Below are 21,062 nucleotides of genomic sequence, written 5' to 3' on the forward strand. Positions count from 1 at the left end.
TATGTGAAGAGCAAGAGGATAAGATGTGAGAGAATAGGACCAATCAAGTGTGACAGTGAAAAAGTGTGTATGGAACTGGAGGAGATAGCAGAGGTACTTAATGAATATTTTGCTTCAGTATTCACTACAGAAAAGGATCTTGGCGACTGCAGGGATGACTTACAGTGGACTGGAAAGCTTGAACATGTAGAACAAAGAGGACATGCTGGAGCTTTTGGAAAGCATCAAGTTGGATAAGTCACAGGGACCAGATGAGATGTAACCCAGGCTACTGTAGGAGGCGAGAGGGGAGATTGGTGAGCTTCTGGCGATGATCTTTGCATCAGCAATGGGGATGGGAGAGGTTCCAGAGGATTAGAGGGTTGCGGATGTTGTTCCCTTATTCAAGAAAGGGAGTAGAGATAGCCCAGGAAATTATAGACCTGTGAGTCTTACTTCAGTGGTTGGTAAGTTAATGGAAAAGATCCTGAGAGACAGGTTTTATGAACATTTGAAGAGGCATATGATTAGGACTAGTCAGCATGGCTCTGTCAAAGGCTGGTCGTGCCTTACAAGCCTGATTGAATTTTTTTGAGCATGTGACTAAACACATTGATAAAGGTAGAACAGTAGATATAGTGTATATGGATTTCAGCAAGGCATTTGATAAAGTACCCGATGCAAGGCTTATTGAGAAAGTAAGAGGGCATGGGATCCAAGGGGACATTGCTTTGTGGATCCAGAATTGGCTTGCTCACAGAAGGTTAAGAGTGGTTGGGTCATATTCTGCATGGAGGTTGGTAACCAGTGGTGTGCTTCAGTGATCTGTTCTGGGACCCCTACTCTTCGTGATTTTTATAAATGACTTGGATAAGGAAGTGGAGGGACGGATTAGTAAATTTGCTGATGACACAAAGATTGCGGGTGTTGTGGATAGTGTGGAGGGCTGTCAGAGGTTACAGCGGGACATTGACAGGATGCAAAACTAGGCTGAGATGTGGCAGATGGAGCTCAACCCAGATAAGTGTGAAGTGACATACATCAAAGTTGCTGGTGAACGCGGCAGGCCAAGCAGCATCTATAGGAGGAGGTGCAGTCGACGTTTCAGGCCGAGACCCTCCTGACGAAGGGTCTCAGGAAGGATGTGGAAGCCATAGAAAGGGTGCAGAGGAGATTTACAAGGATGTTGCCTGGATTGGGGAGCATGCCTTATGAGAATAGGTTGCTTGAACTCGGCCTTTTCTCCTTGGAGCGACAGAAGATAAGAGTTGACCTAATAGAGGTGTATAAGATGATGAGAGGCATTGATCGTGTGGATAGTCAGTGGCTTTTTCCCAGGGCTGTAATGGATAGCACAAGAGGGCACAGCTTTAAGGTGCTTGGAAGTAGGTACAGGGGAGATGTCAGGGGTAAGTTTTTTACACAGAGAGTGGTGAGTGCGTGGAATGGGCTGCCGGCGACAGTGGTGGAGGCGGGTACGATAAGGTATTTTAAGAGACTCCTGGACAGGTACATAGAGCTTAGAAAAATAGAGGGCTATGGGTAACCCTAGGTAATTTCTAAGGTAAGGACATGTTTGGCACAGCTCTGTGGGCCGTAGGGCCTGTATTGAGCTGTAGGTTTCTATGTTTCTATTCCATTTCTTTCCTCACTACTGACTCAACCTGCAAGTTAACTTTTAAGGAGTATAAAATTAGTGGGAAGACAGAGGATTGGGAATTTTTTAAAAGCTTACAAAAGGAAACTAAGAAGTCATTAAGAGGGAAAAGATGAACTATGAAAGGAAGCTAGCACATAATATCAAAGAGGATACTAAGAGCTTTTTCAAGTATATAAAGTGTAAAAGACAGGTGAAAGTACATTATAGGACCGATAGAAAATGATGCTGGAGAAATTGTAATGGGAGATAAGGAGCTGGCAGAGGAGCTGAACGAGTATTTTGCATCAGTCTTCACTGAGGAAGAGATCAGCAGTATACCGGACACTCAAGGGTGGCAGGGAAGAGAAGTTTGCGCAGTCACAATTACGACAGAGAGAGTACTCAGGAAGCTGAATAGTCTAAAGGTAGGGAACTCTCCTGGACCAGATGGAATGCACCCTCGTGTTCTAAAGGAAGTAGCTGTGGAGATTGCGGAGGCATTAGCAATGATCTTTCAGAAGTCAATACATTCTGACATGGTTCCGGAGGACTGGAAGATTGGACATGTCACTCCACTATTTAAGAAGGGGGCAAGGAAGCAAAAAGGAAATTATAGACCTGTTAGCTTGACATTGGTGGTTGGGAAGTTGTTGGAGTCAATTGTCAAGGATGAGGTTACGGAATTCCTGGAGGCATATGACAAGATAGGCAGAACTCAGCATGGATTCTTTAAAGGAAAATCCTGCCTGACAAACCTATTACAATTTTTTGAGGAAATTACCAGTAGGCTAGACAAGGGAGATGCAGTGGATGTTGTATATTTGGATTTTCAGAAGACCTTTGCCAAGAGGCCTTTGCCTTTGCCTTCACACATGAGGCTACTTAATAAGATAAGAGCCCATGGAATTACGGGAAAGTTACATACGTGGATAGAGCATTGGCTGATTGGCAGGAAACAGAGAGTGGGAATAAAGGGATCCTATTCTGGTTGGCTGCCGGTTACCAGTGGTGTTCCACAGGGGTCCGTGTTGGGGCCGCTTCTTTTTACATTGTACATCAACGATTTGGATTATGGAATAGATGGCTTTGTGGCTAAGTTTGCTGATGATATGAAGATAGGTGGAGGGGCCGGTAGTGCTGAGGAAACGGAGAGTCTGCAGATAGACTTGGATAGATTGGGAGAATGGGCAAAGAAGTGGCAAATGAAATACAATGTTGGAAAGTGTATGGTTATGGACTTTGGCAGAAGAAATAAACGGGAAGACTATTATTTAAATGGCGAGAGAATTCAAAGTTCCGAGATGCAACGGGACCTGGGAGTTCTCGTGCAGGATACCCTCAAGGTTAACCTCCAGGTTGAGTCGGTGGTGAAGAAGGTTAATGCAATGTTAGCATTCATTTCTAGAGGAATAGAGTATAGGAGCAGGGATGTGATGTTGAGGCTGTATAAGGCACTGGTAAGACCTCACTTGGAGTACTGTGGGCAGTTTTGGGCTCCTTATTTAAGAAAGGATGTGCTGACGTTGGACAGGGTTCAAAGAAGATTCACTAGAATGATACCGGGAATGAGAGGGTTAACATTTGAGGGACTTTCGTCCGCTCATGGACTGTATTCCTTGGAGTTTAGAAGAATGAGGGGGGACCTCATAGAAACATTTCAAATGTTGAAAGGCATAGACAGAGTGGGTGTAGCAAAATTGTTTCCCATGGTGGGGGAGTCTAGTACGAGAGGGCATGACTTAAGGATTGAAGGGCGTCCAATCACAGCAGAGATGCGAAGAAATTTTTTTAGCTGGAGGGTGGTGAATCTATAGAATTTGTTGCCACGGGCGGCAGTGGAGGCCAAGTCATTGGGTGTATTTAAGGCAGAGATTGATAGGTATCTGAGTAGCCAGGGATCAAAGGTTATGGCGAGAAGGTGGATGAGTGGGACCAAATGGGAGAATAGATCAGCTCACTCATAATAAAATGGTGGAGCAGACTCGATGGGCCGAATGGCCGACTTCTGCTCCTTTGTGTTATGGTCTTATGGTCTTACTGCACAAGGACTGTCAAGTCCCTTTGCCCTCTGATTTTTTTTTTGAATTTTCTCCCCATTTAGAAAATAGTTAGTGCTTTTATTCCTTCTACCAAAGTGCATTATCATACACATCCTTACCTTACTCTATATTCCATCCTGCCACTTCTTTCCCATTCTCCTTCTGCAGGCTGCCCGCTTCTTCTACCCTACCTACCCCTCTACCTATTTTTGTATCATCTGCAAATTTGGTCTCAAAGCCTTCAATACCATCATCCAAATCATTGACATATAACGTGAAAAGAAGCAGTCCCAACACCGACCCTTGTGGATCACCATTAGTCACTGGCAGCCAACCAGAAAAAGCCCCCTTTATTTCCCATCTTTGCTTCCTGTCAGTCAGCCAAACTTCGATCCATGCTGGGGCCTTTCCTGTAATGTCATGGGCTCTTATCTTGTTATGCCTTGTGAAAGGCCTTCTGAAAATCCAAGTAAGCAACATCTACAGACTTTCCTTTGTATACTCTGCTTGATATCTCCTCAAAGTATTCCAACAGATTTGCCAGGTAAGATATCCCTTTAAGGAAATCATGCTGACTACGTCCTACTTTACCGTTGCCTCCAAGTACCCCAAAACCTTATCCTTAATAATCGACTCCAATATCGTCCCAACCACCAAAGTCAAGCTAATAGACCTGTAATTTCCTTTCTTCTGCCCCAGCCACCATCTTAAAGAGTGGAGTGACATTTGCAATTTTCCAGTCTTCTGGAACCATTCCAGAATCTCGTAATTCTTGAAAGATCATTTTTAATGTTTGCATAATCTCTTCAGTTACCTCTTCCAGAACCCTGGGGTGTAGTCCATGTGGTCCAGGTGACTCATCTAACTTTTAGACGTTTCAGCTTCCCAAGTACCTTCTCCTTGTTGAAGCAACTACAGTCACTTCTGCCCCCTGACTCTTAAATTTCTGGTGTACTGTTAGTGTCTTGCACAGTGAAGACTGACACAAAATACTTATTAAGTTTTTAATCCCCCATTTCTACCTCTCCAGCATCATTTTCTAGCAGGCTGATATCCACTCTCACCTAGTGTATCCTTCCAATCAACTTTAGCCAGTTTACCTCTCATGCCTCTTTAATTCCCTTTCTTCCACTGTAACACTGAAACAACAGGCTTTATCTTCTCCCTCTGAAACTGCAAGGTGAATTCTATCACAGTGTGATCACTGCTTCCTTAAAGGTTCCTTTACCAGTCAGAGGTTCCCAATCCGGGGCCCACAGACCCCTTGCTTAATGGTATTGGTCAGTGGCATAAAAAGGGCTGGGAACCCCTGATTTACCTTAAGCTCCCTAATCAAATATGGCTTATTACACAACGCCCAGTTCAGAATTGCCATTCCCCTCATGGGCTCAGCTACAAGCTGCTGATAGCCATTCTACAAACTCCTTCTCTTGGGATCTAGCACCGACCTAATTTTCCCAAATTACTTGCTTATTAAAACCCCCCCCATCACTATTGTAACATTGCCCTTTTTACATGCCTTCTCTATATCCTTGTGCAATTTGTATCCCACATCCTTGCACTACCCAGAGGCCTCTATATAACTCCCATCAGGGTCTTTTTATCCTTGCAGTTTCTTAACTCTATCCACAAAGATTCTACATCTTCCGATCCTATGTCACCTCTTTCTAAAGATCTGATTCCATTTTTTACCAACAGAGTCACCCCATCTCCTCTGCCTATCCTTTTGATACGATGTGTACCCTTGGACGTTAAGCTCCCACGTATGATCTTCTTTCAGCCTTGACTTGGTAATGCCCACGGCGTACCTGCCAATTTCTAACTGCACCACAAGATTCCGTAAACTGTGTGCATTCTAATATAACACCTTAAGTCCTGTATTCATCACACTTTTTGATTTTGCCTGCATGTTGCACTTCAACTCATCTCATTGACTGCATTTTTTTCCTATCATCTGCCTGTCCCTCCTCACAGCACACTGCATCTAGTTGTATACCAACTGCCCCACCCTCAGCCCTCTCTACCCCTGCCAAATTAGTTTAAACCTTCCCCATCAGCTCTACCAAATCTGCCCACAAGGGTATTGATCCCCCTTGGGTTCAAGTGTAAAACGTCCTTTTTGAACAGGTCACACCTTCCCCAGAAGATATCCCAATGATCCAGAAGTCTGAAATCCTGCCCCCTGCACCAATTCCTCAGCCACAAATTCATCTGCCAAATTTTCCTATTCGTACCCTCACCGACATGTGGCACGGACAGCAATCCAGGGATTACTACCCTGGAGGTCCTGCTTTTCAGTTTTCTACCTAACTTGCTATATATTATCTCTTCTGGTGTGTTGTTGAATTGCATGTGTTGACATGAAGGTTAAGGCTTCATTTACAAGAGGAAGGAAAATCACCAGAAGGGAGTTAGACAGTAATTCATAGTGTATATGCATTATGGAGCTGTGCAGTGTGAGAGGAGGTGTGTAAAAGGAATGTAAATTAACTTCTTCATTTTTGATTGCTGGTAGTTCACGTTCAATTTCAAATGTAATTGTTGTGAATTCCCATGAATACAGTCAAACCAAACAACGTGACTCTGAGACCAAGGTGCAAGGCTCAGTACCAGCGGTCATACGCAGCACAGGGCACATGTAGCACATACGAGAGAGCAGTAAAATAGCCATTCACAAAAATATATAATCCAAGTCCCCGAGTGCATGAATGTTGCAGTAGTCTTCAATCAAACTCAGTACAGTTTGCCCTCTGCCAAGTGAACACTGGAGAGCATCATCGACTCCAACATGGATACCACACCACACTACTTTTAGCACTCTGGTGGAGCGCCCGACTCCAACACCTCACCCTGGGTGTTTGCAAGCAGCCGACAGCGCAGCTCAAGGCCTATTCCGTGCTACGAACTGAAGCCACGCAGCTCCCCCATTGTCCATTTCCACCATTCACCATTAAACCAAAGGATTGGACTTGCAGCATTCCACATCACCAATGTCCAGGAGGATCTTGCGATAACAAGAAATACGACTGAGACAATCATTGGCTGTTAGACTGCGTACCTCCTTTGTGCACTGATGCCTGTCTTTCGCAGACAGCATCACAGTCCACACCAAATGTCGCTCCTTCAGTTTCTCCACCAAGAAGCAACTCGTTGCTGGGGTAAACCTGCGGTATTTCAAGTTCTTAACGTCCAGCAGGGTCTTACAATCATAAAAAAAACATTAAAAAAGACAATAGTACCTTCCGTTGACCCTGTAGAAGCTGCTGTGTCCGAGCACACAGCCACCTTACCAGAATCTCACTGGTATCAAACAAAGCCAAATCTTATTGGCAGCATCTTGGACTCATGGTCAGATTTGCTGATATTAGTGGTGCCAAGCTTACAGAGCAGACAACTGCTCAATGTACTCAGCCTGGGCAATTTAAGGCATATGTGTTCACAGAGTTTGCTATGCTTTACCGTCTCTTTGACATATTGTGCTATGGGGAATTGACAAACTGGATTCATTTGTGTCCTGAAGAGGGAGAGGAAAGAGCATCGCTGACAGACAGTATCCCTCTGGCATAGATAAAGCCTGGCTGAAGGCTCAGAGATACCACAAAGAGGAATCGTGCACAGAAAATTAGACAAGGATAAAGTGACTCAAGCCAAGATAATATTTGATTGTTTAAAACAGTTAACTTAAAAAAAACAAATAATTCAGTGGTATGTTTGGTCAAAGCAGCTCTGACTGTAAGGAAACTTGAATTTATTTATCCCCTTCCAAGCTTTTACGATGTTTCATGTTTCACGCAACCTGGTGTTTGGACGATTTAAAACTTTCATCCAGATAGACTAATAAAGCAGGGTGTCAGGACCAGAGGCGAGGATTGGGCCAATTCTGCTTGCCCTTCTGCGATGTTTATTCCTCCCTATGCAGTGTTGAGGACATGAAATTGCTTGAGCTGCAACACACTTAATGTCTGCAAGCTTCATGGCAATTTCCTCGGCTGCATGATGAACTGAGACTGAGGCTTTGGGCCTACTCCAGCTGCTCAGGGAATTTGGGGTCTATGGACTTAATTTGGTTCTGAATGCTGTTGCTTGCTTTTATTGTTTGCATGATTTGTGTTTTTGTTCTCTCTCTGCACATCAGCTGTCTTTTTTTTTGAATTGGGTTATTTCGGGTTTCCTGCTTTGTGGCTGCCTGTAAGCAATTGAATCTCAAGGATGTTCAATTTATATATTAGTAATAAATGTAGTTTGAACTTGAACTGTTGAGAAATACACTGAGTGGTCACTTTATTAGATAGAGTACATCTGTTCATTAATGCAAATATCTAATCAACCATTTATGTAGCATCAACTCCATGCATAAAAACATGCAGATGTGGTCAAGAGGTTCAGTTGTATCTCCCAGGTGCTCCACCCAAAGAAACGTTCTGTCATCATTCTTCCTATCAAACTCCCTCAGTATCGGCTTTCAAGAAGTAAGCTGACTCTGAAGAATACAAAATGTCTGCTCAGCTGTTCTGGGGGAATCTGCAAGACTTTTACGGATTAAAGATTAATTTTATTTGTCACATGTACATCAAGACATATAGTGAAATGAGTCACTTGCATCAAATCAGATCACCGAGCACTGTGCTGGGGTCAGCCCACAAGTCACTTCAGGTGCCAACATAGCATGTCCACAACTCACTAACCTATCCTGTATGTCTGCGAAATCTTTTGGAATTCTTTGAGGAAATAACAGGCTGGATAGATAAAGGAGAGTCAGTGGATGTTGTTTACTTGGATTTTAAGAAGGCCTTTGATAAGGTACCACACATGAGGCCGCTTAACAAGTTAAGAGCCCATGGTATTACAGGGAGGGTACTAGAATGGATACAACATTGGCTGATGACAGGAGGCAAGGCGTTAGAATAATGGGACCCTATTCTAGTTGGCTGCCAATGACAAGTGGCGTTCCACAGAGATCGGTATTGGGACCGCTTCTTATCATGTTATATGTCAACAATTTGGATAAGGAAATTGTTAGCTTTGTGGCCAAGTTTGCAGACAATACAAAGATAGGTGGAGGGGAGAGAATCAATCAGGGAAAATGTTACAGCAGTGCTCAGTCAGGACAGATTAGAGGGCTTGTCTACTGAGTCCCTATGGGTGGAGCTGAGAAACAGGAAAGGTATGGCCACATTAATGGGGTTGTATTATAGACCACCCAATAGTCAGCGAGAATTGGAGGAGCAAATCTGCAGAGAGAGAGCAGACAACTGCAGGAAACATAAAGTTGTGATAGTAGATAATTTTAATTTTCCACATATTGATTGGGACTCCCATACTGTTAAAGGTCTAGATGGGCTAGAGTTTGTAAAATGTGTTCAGGAAAGTTTTCTAAGTCAATATATAGAGGTACCAACTATTAGATCTCCTATTAGGAAACGAGTTAGGACAGGTGACGGAAGTGTGTGTAGGGGAACACTTTGGTTCCAGTGATCATAACACCATTAGTTTCAACTTGATCATGGATAAAAATAGATCTGGTCCTCGGGTTGAGGTTCTAAACTAGAAAAAGGCCAAATTTGAAGAAATGAGAAAGGATCTAAAAAGTGTGGATTGGGACAGGTTGTTCTCTGGCAAGGATGTGATTGGTAAGTGGGAGGCCTTCAAAGGAGAAATTTTGAGAATGCAGAATTTGTATGTTCCTGTCAGAATTAAAGGCAAGGTGAATAAGAATAAGGAACCTTGGTTCTCAAGGGATATTGGAACTCTGATAAAGAAGAGAGAGATGTATGACATGTATAGGAAACAGGGAGCAAATAAGGTGCTTGAGGAGTATGAAAAGTGCAAAAAAAACTTAAGAAAGAAATCAGGAGGGATAAAAGAAGACATGAGGTTGCTTTGGCAGTCAAGGTGAAGGATAATCCAAAGAGCTTCTACAGGTATATTAAGAGCAAAAGTATAGTAAGGGATAACATTGGTCCTCTTGAAGATCAGAGTGGTCGGCTATGTATGGAATCAAGAGAAATGGGGGAGATCTTAATTTTTTTTTTGTGTCTGTATTTACTAAGGAAATTGGAATGGAATCAATGGAAATAAGGCAAACAGGTAGTGAGGTCATGGAACCTATACAGATTGAAGAGGAGGACGTTCTTGCTATCTTGAGACAATCAGAGTAGGTAAATCGCCAGGACCTGACAGGGTATTCCCTTTTGAAGGAGACTAGTGTTGAAATTGTGGGGACCCTGGCAGATATATTTAAAATGTTGGCATCTACGGGTGAGGTGCCGGAGGATTGGAGGATAGCTCTTGTTCTGTTTTTTAAAAAAGGCTCTAAAAATAATCCGGGAAATTATAGGCCGGTAATTTGACGTTGGTAGTAGGTAAAGTATTGGAAGGAGTACTAAGAGACAGGATCTAGAAGTATTTGGATAGACAGGGACTTATTAGGGAGAGTCAACATGGCTTTGTGCGTGGTAGGTCATGTTTGACCAATCTATTGGAGTTTTTCGAGGAGGTTACCAGGAAAGTGGATGAAGGGAAGGCAGTGGATGTTGTCTACATGGACTTCAGTAAGGCCTTTGACAAGGTCCTGCATGGGAGATTAGTTAGGAAGATTCAGTCACTAGGTATACATGGAGAGGTAGTAAATTGGATTACACATTGGCTCAATGGAAGAAGCCAGGGAGTGGTAGTGGAGGATTGCTTCTCTGAGTGGAGGCCTGTGACTAGTGGTGTGCCACAGGGATCAGTGCTGAGTCCATTGTTATTTGTCATCTATATCAATGATCTGGATGATAATGTGGTAAATTGGATCAACAAATTTACTGATGATACAATGATTGGAGGTGTAGTGGACAGTGAGGATGGTTTTCAAAGCTTGCAGAGGGATTTGGACCAGCTGGAAAAATGGGCCGAAAAATGGCAGATGGAGTTTAATACAGACAAGTGTGAGGTATTGCACTTTGGAAGGACAAACCGAGGTAGAACATACAAGGTAAATGGTAGGGCACTGAGGAGTGATCTGGGAATAGAGATACAAAATTCCCTAAAAGTATTGTCACAGGTAGATAGGGTCGTAAAGAGAGCTTTTGGTACATTGGCCTTGATAAATCAAAGTATTGAGTATAAGAGGTGTAATGTTATGGTGAGGTTGTATAAGGCATTGGTGAGGCCGAATTTGGAGTATTGTGTACAGTTTTGGTCACCAAATTACAGGAAGGATATTAATAAGGTTGAAAGAGTGCAGAGAAGGTTTACAAGGATGTTGCCAGGACTTGAGAAACTGAGTTACAGAGAAAGGTTGAATAGGTTAGGACTTTATTCCCTGGAGCGTAGAATGAGGGGAGATTTGATAGAGGTATATAAAATTATGATGGGTATAGATAGAGTGAATGCAAGCAGGCTTTTTCCACTGAGGCTAGGGGAGAAAAAACCAGAGGACATGGGTTAAAGGTGAAGGGGGAAAAGTTTAAAGGGAACATTGGGGGGGCTTCATCACACAGAGAGTGGTGGGAGTGTGGAATGAGCTGCCAGATTAAGTGGGAAATGCAGGCTTACTTTTAACATTTAAGAAAAATTTGGACAGGTACATGGATGAGAGGTGTTTAGATGGATATGGTCCAGGTGCAGGTCAGTGGGACTAGGGAGAAAAATGGTTCGGCACAGCCAAGAAGGGCCAAAAGGCCTGTTTCTGTGCTGTAATGTTCTATGGTTCTGTGGTTCTAATTTATCATATATATAAGAAGTAATTTTGCTCACCTTTTCCCTAACTTTTCCTTTTTTTAAAATTTCAGTTCCTGTACCAGGTTTTGGGCTGCAGAGTATGAATTGACACCAGTGGCACCGATGGATGTTCCAACAGTGGTGAATGCAAATGAAACTAATCCTTTACAGTCACCAGGAGAGAGCTGACTTTCCTGAACTAGTGATATGGTTCAACAATGTACGTTGTCAGCTTGGACAAAAAAATTGGAGATTCAGCCAAATATCAACATTGCATTTTCTGCAACTGAACAGGAAGCAAAGATTGTCAATTTGGACAATCTTTCTTTGCCTCATCTTTGCCAAGCTACTTGGGATAAAATTGGTCTGCCTTCAGCTACAGAGAATGAACATGGAAACAGACCAGAGGCACTGGCGGCTCCTCATTTATACTTAATGGATGGGACAGATACAGGAAATGCCTCTGGATTGTATTTGTGGAGCTCTTTTAAAAAAAACCTCTCCATTGAAACTCCATTAAATTGGTGGCAGAGGTGAGCAGAAGCTTGAAATAAATGTTTATAATTATATATTTCTATTAAATTCATTAGAAATAAAAACTGATCCACATCTGGATTTCTGCATATGTTATCCAAATACGTTTCACCTTTCTCTAGGTATTTTCACTTAATTTTCAAGATGCATTGCCTGGCACCTGTATTGGTTTTGAAGACAACTGTTACAACATTTGAAATATTTCCTTTCTTCAAAGGACCACTTCTCAGGCAAGAAGTTCTCTACCACAGGGCAAAGTTGTTGACTGCTGCGCAGATGAATTCAATTTAAAATCCCCACAGCTAAACACAGGCAGGTCATAAAGAAATACAGCATGGAAACAGGCCTTTGGCTCACCACATCTCTAACAATTATTAACACCTAATCACCCTAATTGCAGATCATCTGTGCATTTGGTGAAATTAGATACATAATTGGAAATCACTCTGTAAAATTCTTTTCCAGATTGAAGACCCTCTGACATGGCTAATTACAACACTTACAACATGCTGGAGGAACTCAGCAGGTCGGGCAGCATCTGTGGAAAAGATCGGTCGACGTTTCGGGCCGGAACCCTTTCTCTGAGATCCTCCAGCATGTTGTGAGTGTTGCTTTGACCCCAGCATTCGCAGACTATTTTGTGTTTACGATGGCTAATTACAAGTGTCAGAACCAGCACCGCAAAGGCCTTTTGATGCACTTGACCTTCGAATCTTGTGGATTGATAGGACTAACCCTAAACCGTCACTTTTCCTTGTACTGAAGAATTTCTAAGCCAGTATCTTTTGATCAAGAGGTCAAGCAGGCTCATTTACCTGCCTTAATTAGCAGGTTTAATATGAAGAAAATAGTTCTTCTGATAGGAAAGTATATAGTTTTGAGGGAGACTATGTTCATGTTTGGCCATTCATATTTATAAAAATTAGTTTAATATTTTTAATTGTAAATATAATTAAGAGTGACATTTTTGGTTGGTAATTCTGCATCAAACTGGCAACTGTGAATAGGGTCTGTAAATTAAGTGACTGAGAGCAGAGATTGCAGTAGTATTGTGTTAATATCAAGCTTATTCTGAATGGAATAATACTTTGGTACTTGAAGTGTGACAGGCTGGTTATGAAATTTCTGCAACACACAGTTCCTGGATTTTCTGTATTATTCAATTAAGTTTCTGTTCATCTTTTAATCTGCAAATATAATAAGGATTTCCTTGTGTGTATACAGTGGCATGCAAAAGTTTGGGCACCCCGGTCAAAATTTCTGTTACTGTGAATAGCTCAGCAAGTAAAAGATCACACGGACTAGAGGCCAAGATGGCCTGTTTCCGTGCTGTAATTGTTATATGGTTAAAAGATGACCTGATTTCCAAAAGGCATAAGGTTAAAGATGACATATTTCTTTAATATCTTAAGCAAGATTACATTTTTATTTCCATCCTTTACAGTTTCAAAATAACGAAAAAGGAAAAGGGCCTGAAGCAAAAGTTTGGGCACCCTGCATGGTTAGTACTTAGTACAACCCCCTTTGGCAAGTATCACAGCTTGTAAATGCTTTTTGTAGCCAGCTAAGAGCCTTTCAATTCTTGTTTGGGGGATTTTCGCCCATTCTTCATGCACTGCTCTTGTGAGGTCTATCCACAGATTTTTGATGATGTTCAGGTCGGGGGACTGTGAGGGCCATGGCAAAACCTTCAGGTTGCGCCTCTTGAGGTAGTCCATTGTGGATTTTCAGGTGTGTTTAGGATCATTATCGTATTGTTAAAGCCATCCTCTTTTCATCTTCAGCTTTTTTTATAGACAGTGTGATATTTGCTTCCAGAATTCGCTGGTTTTTAATTGAATTCATTCTTCCCTCTACTAGTGAAATGTTCCCCGTGCCACTGTCTGCAACACAAGCCCAAAGCATGATTGATCCATCCCTGTGCTAAACAGTTTGAGAGGTGTTCTTTTCATGAAATTCTGCACCCTTTTTTCTCCAAACGTACCTTTGCTCATTGCGGCCAAAAAGTTCTATTTTAACTTCATCAGTCCACAGGACTTGTTTCCAAAATGCATCAGGCTTGTTTAGATGTTCCTTTGCAAACTTCTGACACTGAATTTTGTGGTGAGGATGCAGGAAAGGTTTTCTTCTGATGACTCTTCCATGAAGGTCATATTTGTGCAGGTGTCGCTGCACAGTAGAACAGTGCACCACCACTCCAGAGTCTGCTAAATCTTCCTGAAGGTCTTTTGCAGTCAAATGGGGGTTTTGATTTGCCTTTCTAGCAATCCTATGAACAGTTCTCTTGGAATTTTTTCTTGGTCTTCCAGACCTCAACTTGACCTCCACCATTCCTATTAACTGCCATTTCTTAATTACATTACGAACTGAGGAAACGACTACCTGAAAACACTTTGCTATCTTCTTATAGCCTTCTCCTGTTTTGTGGGCATCATTTATTTTAATTTTCAGAGTGCTAGGCAGCTGCTTAGAGGAGTCCATGGCTGCTGATTGTTGGGACAAGGATTGAGGAGTCAGGATATTTATAAAGCTTTGAAATTTGCATAACCTGGCCTTTCCTAATGATGATTGTGAACAAACCATAGCCCTAACAAGCTAATTAAAGCCTGAGATCTTGGTAAAAGTCATCTGAGAGCTCAGATCTCTTGGGTGCCCAAACTTTTGCATGGTGCTCCTTTCCTTTTTTCACTCTAAAATTGTACAAGACAGAAATAATACTCTAATCTTGCTTAAAATGTTGAAAAGAATGTTTCATCTTTAATTTTATGACTCTTGGAGATCAATTCATCTTCTACTCACTTAACTATTCACAGGAACAGAAATTTTGACCGGGGTGCCCAAACTTTTGCATGCCACTGTATATGTACATATAAATAGATCACAAATATTAAACTGCATATTTATTTATGATTAAATAGCAATATATTTGAATCTTTAGTCAGTATTATAATGTGCACCATTTTAGAAGAGCTTAGTAATGTGGGACAAGACTGTATTATCTTCATACAGCCACCTATGCCAGATGAGTAACTGTGATCCTTGGGGAAAATGCAAACTGTAGATAATGCCCAGATTGATTACAGGTGGAGTCGATGGAGGAGTCATGTGGTGCCAGGGCAAACCTATTGTAAATTAACTCCAGAATCCTGAATGCTGAGGGAGACTTAAGATTATGTGGTCTCTCATCATATCTGAGAAATGTTCCAGAGTAAATTGTATACAATGAATACCTTTGGAGCCATTGTTACTTCTGTAAACTTGGCATTCACGTAAAACAGGCTTCCATAAAAGAGTTAACAAATGGTCAACTGCATTAGAATTGGTTGTTGAGGGAAGTTGGTGATGTGCGACTTAAGCTACTACAAAGTTAATTCCATGTGTGAAAACACTAATCAGCAACCATCAAGCATTCCATTGCTGACAGTATAACAGATATAAGTACCAGTCCACTGTAAGTACCAATATCTCTTTGATCAAGATGCAAACTTGTGGGGCTGCTGCAGGTAGCATTTTACCCAAAAAAAAGCCACAACCACTCATTTGCAAAATGTTTTCAGAAGATTTTGGTTTACAGATGTCAAACCAAGAGCAAATGGTCACATAGAACATAATACGAGATACTGTGGCAGCTTGGACCACAGTTGGGAGTATTGTGTTCAGTTCTGGTCACCTCATTATAGGAAGGATGTGGAAGCTTTAGAGAGGGTGCAGAGGAGATTTAACAGGATGCTGCCTGGATTAAACAGCATAGAAACAGGCCCTTTGGCCCATGATATTATCCGAACTAATTAAACTAGTAATTGCCATGGTAGTGTAGTGTATGATACTATTACAGCTCAGAGCTTCAGAGTGCAAACCAGGCATCCTCTGTAGGGACTTAGTACTTCCTCCATGTGGAATACATGGGTTTTCCTTGGATCCTCCAGTTTACTCCCACAGTCCAAAGATGTTCCGTTGTAAACTGCCCGCGATTAGGCTAGGGTTAAATTGGGGTTGCTGGGCAGTGCAGCTTGGAGGACCAGAAGGGCCTATACTGTGCTGTATCAGTAAATAAATAAAATTATCACTGAACTAATCTCATAATCTTATACATTTCTATCAAGTCTCCCCTCAGCTCCACTGATACAGAGAAAACAACCCCTTAGTTTGTCCAGCCTAACACTCTGCAAATAAATGGTACTAATGACACTCAAGGTGCCAACATTGTTAGGGAGAGAATTCATTCTTTGCTTTCAAAGCAGATGGGAAGCTGTTGGTCAATGTTTGGGAGGTCGTTGGTCGATGTCTGGGAAGCAATTTCACAAGTGTGAACTGGCCAGATTATAGGAAAGAAAATGGCCAACTCATGTGCATTCCAAGGGAGCTGAACCATTAACTCAATTTTCTCATTTCAGAATCAAAATCAGGTTTAATATCAACGGCATATGTTGTGAAATTTGTTAACTTTGTGGCAACTGTACAATGCAATACATGGTATAGAAAAATTGTTACAGTAAGTACATATAATGTATATTAAATAGTTAAGATACGTAGTGCAAAAACAAATTAAAAAGAAAATAGTGGAGTAGAGTTCACGGGTTCAATGTCCATTTAGAAATTAGATGGCTGAAGGGAAGAAGCTGTTCTTTAATCGCTGAGTGTGCGCCTTTAGGCTTCTGTACCTCCTTCCTGATTGTAAGAATGAGAAGAGGGCATGTCCTAGGTGGTGGGGGTCCTTGATGATGGAAGCTGCTTTTCCGAGGCACTGCTAATGAAGATATCTTGAAAACTACAGAGGATAGTACAAATGGAGCTGACTAATCTTACAACTCTCTGCAGCTTACTTCGACCCTGTGCAGTAGCGCCTCCCCACCCCCCACCAAACGCTGATGCACCCAGTCGGCATACTCTCCGCAATACATCTGAAGAGATTTTGGAGTGCATATGCTGATGAACCAAATCTCCTCAATCTCGCTGCTGTCTTGCCTTCTTTATAACTGCATTGACCTGCTGGGTTCAGGTTAGATTTTCAAGAGATATTGACACCCCCCCCCCCCACCAGTAAGGGTTTCCATTTCTGTCCACACTTGACACCAAGTTGATCCAACTCAGGATAGTAGTCATGGCGTTGCAATCTCTTTCTTAGAGTAACGATGAGACAACAAACATTGTTTTTTCAGTCTTATAGTTTTTTAGATTCTGTGTTTTTCACCTGACCTTTCTCATACTTTTTTGTGCAGGGGATGGAAATTTTGGGGCAGATTTGACTGTTCTGTTTTTATTCTATTTTTTGTGAGGGGAGGGATTTGGAGGTTGATGATTGTACAGCCATTCTTTTCTTTCTTGGTTTCATGACTATCTGGAGAAGAAGAATTTCAGAATTATAAACTTTGATAATAAATGAACCTTTGACCTTTGACAAACCCATGATGCTTGTATTGGTGATACAAGATACAGCAGTCATTGCAATCTGGAGTATTAGACAATCTATGGATGGAAATGGACTTCATGTAGGCTTAAGGAATTAGTTGTCCATTTGGTTGCTAATTTATTAGGTTTAGCACAACATTGTGGGCCAAAGGGCCTGTTCCTGAGCTGTACTGTTCTAATCTACTGGAGGAACTCTTGATTAAGCAACATCTGTGAGGTGGTGTGTGCAGGGAATGGAACTGTTGATGTTCTGGGTTGAAACCCTGCATCAAGACTCATTACTGGATAGCTCCTTCTCTCCCCAGCAGATGCTGCTTGAACTGCTGAGTTTCCCCAGCAGATTGTTTTGATGCTTGTAATGATGCTTCATCTTACACAACATGGGGACAGGAAGGCATTCACCTGTGAGGCCTCCTCTAGTTAATCAGGCTGATGGATGGCCACCCAAGCATTGGTTATAGATATTATCAGTAAGGTCAATAAATTGATACTGTGGTTCAACTATTCATCATGGAAAAGAGTAGACTGGATGAAGATAACAAATATATTTGGACATTGAACACATATTTTTCACAGCACAATACAACGTCACCAATTGGGGTTCAATTCCTACCACTGTCTGTAAGGAGTTTGTATGTCCTCCCCATGGCCATGTGAGTTTCCTGCCAAATTCCAAAGATGGACAGGTAGGGGTTACTGAGTTGTGGACATGCTATGTTGGCGGTGGAAGCATGACAACACATGCACAATCCTCGCTGATTTGATCTGATGCAAACAACATTTCACTGTATGTTTCGATATACTGTATAGGTGACAAATAAAGCAAATCTTTGAGCCTTAGAGCAATAAATACAGCATGGAAATGGGCCCTTCTGTGCTCCAAGTCAAGGCTGATCAACTAACCAAACATTTTCCCAAACCACCCTCGTGTTCCACCATCAACACACCAGGGACAACTTACAGTGGCCAAATAACTTCAAAATCTGTACCTTTTTGGAATGTGGGAGGAAGCTGGAGCACCACAAGAAACACACTTGGCCAAGGGAGGACAGATAAACTCCATAGGTCAGAACTGAACTTGGATCTCTGAAGTAGCAGCTTCAGTCCAGATGAAACATTGGCTGTTCAATTCCCTCCAAAGATCCTGCCTTACCTACTGAGTTCTTCAAGCACCTTGTGAAACTCTGTTTACTGGGTAACAGGTAATTAGTGCTAACAAAAAGATGTACAAGGCAGTGATGACTGACACATGCCAGAGTTTAGAAAATCACCGAATATTTCAATGAGAATACAAGACTACTTTATACTTTATTGTTGCCAAACAATTGATACTAGAACGCACAATCATCACAGCGATATCTGATTCTGTGCTTCCCACTCCCTGGATTACAAATATTAAATATTAAAAATAGTAAAAATTAGTAAATATTAAAAATTAAAATTATAAATCATAAATAGAAAAATGGAAAGTAAGGTAGTGCAAAAAAACCGAGAGGCAGGTCCAGATATTTGGAGGGTACGGCCCAGATCCGGGTCAGGATCCGTTCAGCAGTCTTATCACAGTTGGAAAGAAGCTGTTCCCAAATCTGGCCATACGAGACTTCAAGCTCCTGAGCCTTCTCCCAGAGGGAAGAGGGATGAGAAGTGTGCTGGCTGGGTGGGTCGTGTCCTTGATTATCCTGGCAGCACTGCTCCGACAGCGTGTGGTGTAAAGTGAGTCCAAGGACGGAAGATTGGTTTGTGTGATGTGCTGTGCCGTGTTCACGATCTTCTGCAGCTTCTTTCAGTCTTGGACAGGACAACTTCCATACCAGGTTGTAATGCACCCTAGAAGAATGCTTTCTACGCTGCATCTATAAAAATTAGTGAGGGTTTTAGGGGACAGGCCAAATTTCTTTAGTTTTCTCAGGAAGTAAAGGCGCTGGTGGGCCTTCTTGGCAGTGAACTCTGCTTGGTCGGACCAAATCAGGTCATTTGTGATATTGACCCCGAGGAACGTAAAGCTTTTGACTTGTTCCACTTGCGCACCACCGATGTAAATTGGGTCGTGCGGTCCGCTACTCCTTCTGAAGTCAACAACCAATTCCTTCAGCTTGCTGACATTGAGGGATAGGTTATTGTCTTCGCACCATGCCACCAGGTTCTTAATTTCCTCTCTGTACTCAAACTCATCACTACCTGAGATACGGCCTACAATTGTTGTGTCATCAGCAAACTTATATATTGAGTTTGAAGGAAACTTGGCTACACAATCATGGGTGTACAGTGAGTACAGCAGGGGGATGAGTACACAGCCTTGTGGGGCACCGGTGCTCAGAGTGATTGTAGAGGAGAGCTTGTCCCCTATTTTTACAGCCTGGGTCCTGTCTGTGAGGAAGTTGAAGATCCAGCTGCAGATCTGAGTGCTAAGGCCCAGGTTCTGGAGCTTAGGAATCAGTCTATTTAGAATGATGGTATTAAAGGCAGAGCCATGAAAAGGAACCTTACGTCTGCGTCTTTATTCTCCAGTGTTTTAAAGAGGAATGTAGGGCCAGAGAGATGGGATCTGCCGTTGACCTGTTGCTTCGGTAGGCGAATTGCAAGGTGTCAAGGTTGACCGGTAGGCTATAGCTGATGTGTGCCATAATCAATCTCTCGAAGCACTTCATAGCAATTGATGTCAGAGCCACAGGTCGATAGTCATTCAGGCATGCCACCTTGCTCTTCTTTGGCACTGAGATTATCGTTGCCTTCTTACAACACGAGGGGATCTTAGACTGAAGCAAGAAGCAGTTGAAGACGTCAGCAAACACTCCATCTAGCTCGCTTGCACAGGCCCGGAGAACCCATCACCTTCCTTGGATTTACCTTCAGGAAGGCCCTTCTAACATCCTCCTCGGTAACAATGAATCTCAATGCCACCAGGTCCGGTTAATCCGGAGGGAGCGGGACGCTCCTCTTCTGTTCGAATCTTGCGTAGAATACGTTAAGTTCGTCAGGAAGAGAAGTGCTACAGTTATTGATATTCCCAGCCTTTTCTTTGCACCCAGTGATCTCATTTAGACCCTGCCATAGTCTACTGGCATCCCTCTGGTTAGCCTGGGCTTCCAACTTGGCTCGATATTGCCGCTTGGCGCCCTTAATGGCTTTCCGGAGTTCACACCTGGATTCCGTGTAACGACTGGTATCCCTGGACCTAAAAGCCACAGCTCTAGCCTTTAAAAGGGACTTGACCTCATAATTCATCCAAGCTTTCTGGTTAGGGAATACCCGGATCGTCTTGCGAGACACACAGTCCTCCTTGCATTTCCAAGTAAAGCCCGTGACAGCTGAGGCATACTCATTGAGGTTAGCTGCCAAGTCCTTGAATACTAACCAGTCCACCCATTCAAAGCAGTCACGGAGGACCTCATTTGTTTCCTCCGTCCAACGCGACACTACTTTGGACACCGTGACCTCCCGCTTCAGTTTCTGTTTGTAAGCCGTGAGGAGGAGTATGGCCTGATGGTCCGATTTTCCGAAGTGAGGTCGTAGGACAGAACGGTAGGCATCCTTGACTGCTGTGTAGCAGTGGTCAAGTATATTCCGGCCTCTAGTGGGGCAGGAGACAATGTTGGTATAACTTTGGCAGCACCTTTCTGAGGTTGGCCTGGTTAAAATCCCTGGCTGTAATGTGCAAAGCCTCCGGATACCTGGTCTCATGTTCGCTGATGTTGGCATACAGTACGAAAATCCCTCCGGTTGGATGGCACAGTCGGGGGTGGCAGGGGAGAGCCAGG

At 42.6% G+C, this 21,062-nt stretch overlaps 1 protein-coding gene across 7 annotated transcripts in view; it reads left to right on the forward strand.

Annotated features, from left to right (window-relative positions):
• Nucleotides 1-18,659, forward strand: part of LOC134359578 (interleukin-15 receptor subunit alpha-like) — a 165,658-nt gene extending 146,999 nt beyond the window's left edge. For all 7 annotated transcript variants that reach the window (XM_063073074.1, XM_063073073.1, XM_063073071.1 and 4 more), the window contains one exon: nt 11,433-18,659. In XM_063073074.1, coding sequence (XP_062929144.1) covers nt 11,433-11,550 — 118 coding nt within the window. In that variant the 3' untranslated portion in view covers nt 11,551-18,659. The remainder of the gene's footprint in view (nt 1-11,432) is intronic.
• Nucleotides 18,660-21,062: the final 2,403 nt, after the last annotated feature.

This window comes from Mobula hypostoma, chromosome 20, assembly GCF_963921235.1.
Source record: "Mobula hypostoma chromosome 20, sMobHyp1.1, whole genome shotgun sequence".
Classification (NCBI taxonomy): domain Eukaryota; kingdom Metazoa; phylum Chordata; class Chondrichthyes; order Myliobatiformes; family Myliobatidae; genus Mobula; species Mobula hypostoma.